Source organism: Gadus macrocephalus, chromosome 19 (assembly GCF_031168955.1).
Source record: "Gadus macrocephalus chromosome 19, ASM3116895v1".
Taxonomy (NCBI): domain Eukaryota; kingdom Metazoa; phylum Chordata; class Actinopteri; order Gadiformes; family Gadidae; genus Gadus; species Gadus macrocephalus.
In genome coordinates, this window is record NC_082400.1 from 4,011,854 (window position 1) to 4,021,853 (window position 10,000).

Below are 10,000 nucleotides of genomic sequence, written 5' to 3' on the forward strand. Positions count from 1 at the left end.
ACAGAGTGAGTGTAGGCAGGAAGAGAGATTGCCAGCCTCTGTATCATATACTGCATGTGGTACAAGCCTAGAGGAGCTCTGGATGTCGCCTTCTGTCGCTCTATTTGGTATTCATGTCTTAATGCATCGCGTCTGTCATTAGTTGGGTGTCATTGTGTGTTTACATATTCCTCCTCCTCTGCCTCCGCTCCCCAGTAAAAGCCGCTGTCGGCTGACGCTTCCTATAGGGTTCACGTCCCATCCTGCTAATGGAGGCTCTAATGATCCGTCCTAGTGGTTCAGAGCGAGCCGGGGTTCTTCTGTGAGCCGTGTGAGCAGCGTTCTCTGGGTTTCTGTACCCATAATGAGCGGGGCTCTGCATTATGCAGCGCCTGGCGCCCGCAACCTCCAATCTGGCATCTGGACAATCTGGCTGGGTTCCAACATGCGGGCCACTGATTGGCTAGAACCATTCCACTCTAGGTAGGGGGAGGGGGGTTAATGGTTAAGTTCACTTTTGGTTTTGTTTACTTTAGTTTGGTAGTTTGCCGGTCTGTCTTCCTAACTGTCTCTCTGCCTGACTGCCTGTCTGTCTGTCTGTCTGTGGTGGGTGAAACCCGGGCTCTAAACCGGAGTGACCTGCCAATCAACAGACGCCCTGAATCATAATATTTACACACACGCACGCACAAACGCCCACACTCACACACACACACACACACACACACACACACACACACACACACACACACACACACACACACACACACACACACACACACACACACACACTACGTACGGCATGTATGTCTGTGTTCATCATGCTATGTGAAATCTGATACTTCACAGATCATAGCTCACCTTTGTAGTCTAACCGAACACAATGACAGGATTACACTACTATAATCAACAGTAGTGCACTGAAATACAGGACTATAGGACTGCAGTAACGTAACATGATGAGGTCATGAGGAACCTTGACCTAGAAGCTGTCATAACGTTAATGAACAACAGAAACAATCAGCATTAACTACAAAACGCTTATCATGAGTGACAGCATGACATCAACACATACTTAACGCCTGTAAGATGGGAGAATGTGTGTTGACTTGTTCAAAGGCCCGATGGGAACCCACTGGCAGTGAGATGTGTTTGCGTTAAGAAGGTGTTTGCCTTAAGGTTCCCATGACTCGTGGCATTCTCCACACCCAGCTCTGCCACCCCCCCCCCCCCCCCCCCTTCACGAGGGTCTCAGCCGCACAGGGGTTATGAGCAGAGGGGATCACGAGGGATCAGCAGTGTTTGACAGCTCTGATCTGCAGCACAAAGAGGTGCCCCAGAGGCCTCACCTCCACTCTGATCAGAAGAACAGCTCCACAGATCAAAGGCGGATGACACCATACAAGCTTGTACTACTGTACTATGTGCACTTCACATGCACTTCACTTGTACTTCACATGCACTTCACTTGTACTTCACATGCACTTCATGTCGCGTCAACATGTGCCAGCATTCATTTGCAAAGAGGGCAACAACCGCTACTGTTGTAACCGCTACTGTTGTAGCCCCCATAACCTTCCATAGGAGTGTGAAGCCTCCTCAGCCTAACCCTAGGAGTGTGGAGCCTCCTCAGCCTAACCCTAGTGTGAAGCCTCCTCAGCCTAACCCTAGGAGTGTGGAGCCTCCTCAGCCTAACCCTAGTGTGAAGCCTCCTCAGGCTAACCCTAGGAGTTTGAAGCCTCCTCAGCCTAACCCTAGGAGTGTGGAGCCTCCTCAGGCTAACCCTAACCCTAACCCTAGGAGTGTGAAGCCTCCTCAACCTAACCCTGGGAGGATGGAGTCTCCTCACTTAAATCTCCATTGTGTTTACTTTGTATGCACATTTTTGCATAAGCATTCATTCTAGCACTTTTATTTTTTGTAAAAGTTTTCTGACGACACTGCCATCTTGGGACATGGATACAACCACTGACATTTCTTGGTAGTGTTTGGAGGTTAAATAGTTTGTACAATGGTATGTTGACCATCGTCTCATTGTAAACCCTAAGAAATCAGAATAATGGATCTATAATCCAGGACATCTTGGGGATCATTCCCCGCCACTGGTCCATAATGCTTGTATAACCAAGCTGCATTCACACACATTGACTGCAATCTTTCTTTGAATGTCTGTGTTATGTATGCACTGGTAGAATCTACTTCTTGCAAAGACTCAGGATGTTTGGGGTTGGACAGAGGGTGTTGACGTTATTTTATCATGCTGTGATAGATATTACTTACATTACTATACTGAATCTCCTGATTTGGTTACGTATCAGTTCAAATCACAAAAACAGACACTGGTAAGTGCCTATGCCCAGTAGCTATGACCAACACCAGTAGCTTCCCCATATCTATGGCCCACGCAAGTAATTTCCCCAATATCTATTACCAATACCAGTAGCTTCCTCACAGGTATGCTGCCATGTCTCTTATTTAAGTTACCCAATCCAGCCTACCTGAGATAGAAGAAAGATAAAGGTATTGTCCTTGTTTAGAAGCTTGTATAGAAGCTCAACAATTTGTCTATAAAATGATTTGGTCTTATTCTATGGTATTTTGTAGTATTGTATGATGTTATGTTAACTGTAGCAAAGCCATAGTAACCCTACGCTTGTCTGTAAAGATCCAGCCGTAACCAACCACAGTAACCATTATGTCTGTAAAGTGATAAGAAACCTCTTGATGTCATGGTCCAACAGTTCTAAACAGTGTGTGTGTGTGTGTGCGTGTGTGTGTGCGTGTGCGTGCGTGTGTGTGTGTGCGTGCGTGTGTGTGTGTGTGCGCGCGTGTGTGTGTGTGTGTGTGTGTGTGTGTGTGTGTGTGTGTGTCGGGGGGGGGGGGGGGGCGGGGGTTATTTGCTATCAGCTCATTATGATACGAATGGTAATAAATATGGTGTGTGAGAGATATATGTGACATGTGAGATATGTAACATGTGATACATATGTCAGGGGGCGAGAAGAAGGGAGAGGGAGCGACAGACAGAGAGAGTGACACATGCCAGGGTAGACCGTCAGACTGAAAGGTATCTGGTGGAGGCTCTCCACCCTCATTCCTCATTGTCTTAAGGAGTGCTCTTTGGCCCCTAGCCAGCACCACCCAGCCAGGAGAGGCAGCCCTGCCCCACCCAGACACACCCTGGCCTGGGCACGTTCTGGCCTGGGCTGCTCCCCACTCATCCCTCCTCTGCTCTGGCTCTAGCTGTGGTTGCTGTTGTAGTGTTGGTTATGGGGTCGGTTGATGTGTTGTGATTCTACCTGTTCTGTCATTGCTTAGGTAACCAATCTCTGTTATTTGGGGAGATTAGTTCAATTGCAGTTTTTTGTTTAATTTGTGGTGAAGTTTGAATTCACATTTATCTGTAGATTAATCTCCTTCTTTCAGTCTTCTGACTTATGTCACTGTACCTCTCTCTCTCTCTCTCTCTCTCTCTCTCTCTCTCTCTCTCTCTCTCTCACTCCCTCTCTCTCTCTCTCTCTCTCTCTCTCTCTCTCTCTCTCTCTCTCTCTTCTCTCGCTTAGATACACACACACATACACACAAACACATGCACAAACACACACACACCTACCTATACTCATAGACATACACACACACACACACACACACACACACACACACACACACACACACACACACACACACACACACACACACACACACACACACACACACACACACACACACACACACACACACACACACACACAAAATCACACACGCCAAAACCAAAACCAAAACCTACACAAGCCAAACCAGAGTTTACCTAACTGCTCCATCAGGCAACTGATCACGGTTAGGATATTAACTAATCCAGCCCCTCCCACCCCTAGCTCTCTCCCTCTTCCTCACTCCCCTTCTCTCTCTTTTTCCCACATTCTCTGGTCGTCTCTCGGCCATGTCATGGTGGTCAATAGGAAGGCCGTAGCTAAGGGCAACACAGTACACAGCCCACCCAATAGCCTCTCCCTCTCTCTCTCTCTCTCTCTCTCTCTCTCCCTCTCTCTCTCTCTCTCTCCCCCTCTCTGTCTTTCTCCCGCCATGGCTAACCCTGTCTGTACAACACTAACAGTGAGTATGTTGGTACTTTATCTGGTCAGTTGATAGTCTTTAATCGTCTATAATCGTTTATTGTCTTTTCAAAAGTTGGCTGGTTGATCTCAATGTGAAGAGCGAGTCATTCACTCTGCGTGGTTATAGATTCTATTCCCTGTGAAGCTCAGTAGCCAGGGTTAGGGTTGCATTCTTTGTGTTGGTTTAAGTTATTCATTTGACTATTTCTGAATTACCGTTCCCCTAACAGGCTACGGTTGTGAGGAGACTCAGCGGTACAACTCATCCTCCGTCGGAGAAACTAAGGAAGCTCCCAGAGGACAAAGTTGAGCTACTTCAGGGTCCTGCCGTTGAAACGCAGCAGGTACATCATCAACACTGACCAAACTCTTGGACACAGAGTACACTCAGTTCCCTTGTCAGTTCTTTTTAGCAACTTGTGGGTGTACCTACATGTCTCTGTCACTGTCACAGTGTCGGATTCACTTCATTAAGCCTGATGTTTACAATGAGCATTAGGGATGGCAGCCATTTTTTCTTTCTTCATCGCCTTCATTTGTTTATTAAGTAGAATCAATAAACCGTTGTTGGTTTACCTATCTGTGGGCCTCTCTGCCGACCATCTCTCTCCCATCAGCCTGCGCAGCAATGCAACCTGTCCAACCTGTCCGGCCAGGCCATGTGATTCACGTCCTCAGACTGAACGTGTTTCTCTCCTCAGCAGGCTCGCTCCGAGGAGAACGACGCAGGAGGAGAAGGAGGAACAGAGGGAGAATCAAGAGGACGAGGAGGAGGGAGCTACGCTTTTCCGAGCCTCACAGATCTCCAGAAGCAAACAGAAGAGGAGCTAGCGAGCTTACACACAAGGTGAGACTCACACACACACACACACACGACACACACATTCCAACTTACAGACACACCGACACACACACATTCCAACATACAGACACACACACACACACACACACACACACACACACACACACACACACACACACACACACACACACACACACACACACACACACACACATTCACACACAGGTACCCAAACACTGCAGACACCCAGATGTGCACATACACAGTCATCATGAATAACACTCATACCAAGACTTGAGGTACATCAACCCTGCCCGACATTGGGCCCTGGTTCAGCCTCACCTGGGATATGCGCACCCTAGGGGGTACAGGAGCTGGTTCAGCCTAGGGGGTACAGGACACTGGGCCCTGGTTCAGCCTCACCTGGGATATGCGCACCCTAGGGGGTACAGGAGCTGGTTCCGGAAGGCCCTGGCAAAGAGTTCCACTCCGCTTTGTTAAACAACACAAGGAACAAATCCTGGATTGGAGCCGAAGTACACAAAGCGCAAATTACTGCGGTGGCGTCTCCCTCAAAGGCATCTGAATACAAGCTGCTCTTATTCCTACCTTTACCTTTACTTTTCATTTAACGTTACTTTTGACATCGATACCTTCGGGGGGGAAACCTCTCAGATGCTCCAACAAACACGTTAGCGGGTTTGAAACGTCTTCATAACGTTAAGATGGCCGTCGAGAACCGGTACCGTCATGAGGAGCTTACTAGAACACAGATGATATTTCTCAGCCTTGTGGTGAGGTGTCGGTGGGGGGGTGAGGCTCTGGATCCCGGCCCCAGCCGGGGCCCCGTCCGCCCCGGGCCATCGGTGTTCCAGCTGTTAGCCAATCAGGAGGTTGGGACGTGACGGCATGAGGTCATCTTGTTGATTCAGGTTCTGTGGAAACCCTCTGCTGAATCACTTACCTCATTGTCTCAACCTGTGACGGGAATCGTGCCTGACAAGCCGCCACAGGTTGTTCAGATGTTGGATGTTCGGTTCAACTTTTACTTTTCTTTTGTTCCTCTGCTAGCGAGCTAAAGCGCTTGCGGCGGGATGGGGTTGTGGGTTGAAATCCCCTCGCTTGAAGCCAGACTGAGAGAGCTCCCAGCGGGGCTCTGGTTCCTAACCTCTGACCCCTGACCCCTGACCTGGCTGTCAAGTGGTAAGAACATAAACAAAGGGGCCGTTGCCATGACAACCCAGCAAGGTTCAGAAAGCAGCCAACGCCCAAAAGATCAGGAGGTCTACTGACAGTGACTCCTCTAGAGGGTGGAGGTCAACTGACGGTGTTTCTAGAGGGTGGAGGTCTACTGACAGTGTCTCCTCTAGAGGTTGGAGGTCTACCGACGGTGTCCCTAGAGGTTGGAGGTCTACTGACAGTGTCTCCTCTAGAGGGTGTAGGTCTACTGACGGTGTCCCTAGAGGGTGGAGGTCAACTGAGACTGTCTATGAGGAGGTTGGAGGTCTACTGACAGTGTCTCCACTAAAGGGTGGAGGTCTACTGACGGTGTCCCTAGAGGGTGGAGGTCAACTGAGAGTGTCTATGAGGAGGTTGGAGGTCTACTGAGAGTGTCTCTGAGGAGGGTGGAGGTCCAATGACGGTGTCTCTAGAGGGTGGAGGTCAACTGACGGTATCTCTAGAGGGTGGAGGTCCAATGACAGTGTCTCTAGAGGGTGGAGGTCCAATGACTGTGTCTCTGAGGAGAGCTTTGTGGATCACAATGTTACACAATAATATACCTATCCATCCATTCATCTTTCTCTATCTTCACACTATCACATTGACAGCTTGCGTGTGTGCGTGAGTGTGTTCAAACACACCTACATATGTACGAAAGGTTCATGGTAATTTAAACCATTAACCTAATCATTACTTGTACTGCTCATATCAACGGCTAAAATACATGGAATAACTCAGCATTCTGAATACTTCAAATACTTCAAATTATTAACAGTCCAGGTCCATCCAACCTTGTCTGGAAACATCACACACACACACACACACACAAACACACACACACACACACACACACACACACACACACACACACACACACACACACACACACACACACACACACACACACACACACACACACACACACACACACACCCCACTTTACACGCAATGTTTTTTTTAAATCAGTTGCTGTAGATTACTTTATATTTCCATGCTATATATTTATCATATTCCTCAAAGTGCTTTGTTTTCCAACCAACAACAGAGCTGCAGTCTGTTCTGTCTGTTTAACGGTGGTTTACCACCCTCTGCTGGCCGTGCCCAAAGCTACCGTCATTCTCCAATGTGTGATGACCTAAATTAACTGTCTCTAACCACTACCCGCTCCACTGTCTAACCCCTTAAGGACCTGTCTCTGTACTGTCTAACCCCTACCTGGTCCTTAATGACCTGTCTCTGTACTGTCTAACCCCTACCTGCTCATTAATGATCTGTCTCTGTACTGTCTAACCCCTACCTGCTTCTTAAGGACCTGTCTCTGTACTGTCTAACCCCTACCTGCTCCTTAATGACCTGTCTCTGTACTGTCTAACCCCTACCTGCTTCTTAAGGACCTGTCTCAGTACTGTCTATCCCGTACTTGTTCTTTAATGACCTGTCTCTGTACTGTCTAACCCCAACCTGGTATTCAATGACCTGTCTCTGTACTGTCTAACCCCTACCTGCTTCTTAAAGACCTGTCTCAGTACTGTTTAACCCCTACTTCGTTCATTAATGGCCTATGTCTGCACTGTTTAACCCCCTACTTGTACATTAATGACATGTATCTGAACTCATTGCAACTCTCTTTAGATATGAGTGCTAGCTGCACTAGGTCATACGAACCAAACCACAACAAACAGTTGAGAAGTAAGTGTTTATTGTGTGTTCAGTTTAGTAAGGGAGGAATAATAGAAACAGCAGAGCAACACAAACATGAGGACTGCCAGGGCAGGCCTGCTGTTGGAAGGCGTCTGAACCGACTGCTTCCCCACACAGAGGAGCCACGAGCAGCACGGCAACACTAGACCAGGGGCTCCCAACCTCAGACTTTAGGAGGGACACCACATTGTCATCAAGACCTTTGGTGGACCACCTCATAGGCAAACAGCAAGCATAGCTATATTGCCCTGCAGTGGCTGAGCAAAGATGGCCAGCATCCCCTTTTATACACACTATTTCTGCCAGAAGGCCATGGTCAGTGGGAGACAGTGGAGAGACAAAAGTTAACAGAAATTAACACCAATCAAAAATGATGGAATGCACAAAGCTACATTTTTGTATTAATTTCTCAATATATATCTGAGTATTATTGTTTATGCGTCTATTTCAAGAATAAAACCCAACGTACAACCTGCAGTACCCTCGCGTACCACCAGTGGAACATGGTAACACACGGCACTAGACACAATCCTAACTGATATGATTAGTGTCTGAAGGGGGGCCTTGAGTGTCACTGGCACACTTCCTTAAGATACTGTACTCTATAACTACACTGTCAAGTTCTAAAGCCAGTTTGGCAGCTCTTCCATTTTACCCCTGCTTCAATGTGTGTGTTATGTTTGCATCCATGGTATATGTCAATAATAATGCAGCACTTCCTGGGTAGCACTTGCTCTATGAGGGCGTTGTGAAAAGGCTCTCAGCCAGCCGCTGGCTCCTAGTCTGTCGCTATCAGACCTTCAGACCTGCTCAGGGGAAACCTACCCACGTGTGGTCTACTGTTGGCCAACCAGATGTGAAGTTTTGGCCAACCAGATGTTGAGTGTTGGCAAACCAGATGTTTAATGTTGGTTAACCAGATGTTTAGCTGTGTAGTGTTGGTTAACCAGATGTTTAATGTTGGCAAACCAGATAATTGGTTTTTGTTGACCAGATATTTAGTGGTGGTTAACCGGATGATTATGTTGGTTAACCAGATGTTTAGCTGTGTAGTGTTGGTCAACCAGATGTTTAGTGGTGTAGTGTTGGTTGACCAGAGGTTTAGTAGTGTAGTATTGGTTAACCAGATGTTTAGCGGTGTAGTGTTGGTTAACCAGATGTTTAGGGGTGTAGTGTTGGTTAACCAGATGTTTAGTGGTGTAGTGTTGGTTTACCAGATGTTCAGCTGTGTAGTGTTGGTTCACCAGATGTTTACTGATGTAGTGTTGCTGAGTCATCCTGTGTGTGCTGTGGTCTAGGTTGGCTGAGATCAGAGGCCGTCACCAGCTGTTGACCAGTGAGCTGCTGAACCTAAAGGAGAAGAGCAAGAGAGAAGCGGACCAGGAAGTGAACAGGAAGCGCGATCTTCAGCAATCCAGCGTAAGTCAGAACAGGAGGGATCATATGACTAGCCTAAACAGGATGTGAGACTAGATGGTTAGACTAGATGGTTGGACTTGATGGTTAGGCAAGATGGTAAGACTAGAGAGTTAAGCTAGATGTTTAGACTAGATAGTAAGGCTAGATTGTATGGTAATAATAGATATTTAGACTACAGGGTTAGACTAGATGGTTAGACGAGATAGTTAGACTAGATGGTAAGACTAGATGGTTAGACTACTAGATGGTTAGACTAGAGGGTTAGGCTAGATGTTCAGATTAGATAGTTAGACTAGATGCTTCTACTAGTGGTATGTTCAGTCTAAGGGTTATGCTTGTTTTATGCTTATAGTAGATAGTAGTTGTGTTTACGGACTATGTTTGTTAGTTACCTGTACAGTATAATAAGTTACCAGACACATGTTCAGGTAGACGGTCTTATCTTCTCTCCCCGTCCTGCTCTCCTTCAGCAGAGGGTTGGCGAGGAAGTCCAGGCCTCCGTATCGGACCTGTGCGGTCGGTTGAAGGAGCTAGACTACCAGGAGGAAGCGGTCAGCGCCCTCACAAGCTTCCTCAAGCAAGACCTAGAGCGCTACCGGGACCTCGAGTGGCCCCCGGACCTCAGGCCCTGTCCTCCCAGCATGCACGGGAAGAGTGGGATGGACCACGAAAACAACACGGTACCCTCCTCTCCCTCCTCCACTGAAACATGATAGAACCGGTGCTTGTGTTTGTTTATTACAACTGTGGTTATCAGGATAGA

At 47.5% G+C, this 10,000-nt stretch overlaps 1 protein-coding gene across 1 annotated transcript in view; it reads left to right on the forward strand.

Annotated features, from left to right (window-relative positions):
* LOC132448006 (uncharacterized) overlaps nucleotides 1–10,000 on the forward strand; it is a 32,742-nt gene that overhangs the window by 5,423 nt on the left and 17,319 nt on the right. The window contains exons 3-6 of the mRNA XM_060039066.1: nucleotides 4,325–4,438; nucleotides 4,796–4,941; nucleotides 9,117–9,237; nucleotides 9,708–9,917. Of these exons, the coding sequence (XP_059895049.1) occupies nucleotides 4,325–4,438; nucleotides 4,796–4,941; nucleotides 9,117–9,237; nucleotides 9,708–9,917 (591 nt within the window). The remainder of the gene's footprint in view (nucleotides 1–4,324; nucleotides 4,439–4,795; nucleotides 4,942–9,116; nucleotides 9,238–9,707; nucleotides 9,918–10,000) is intronic.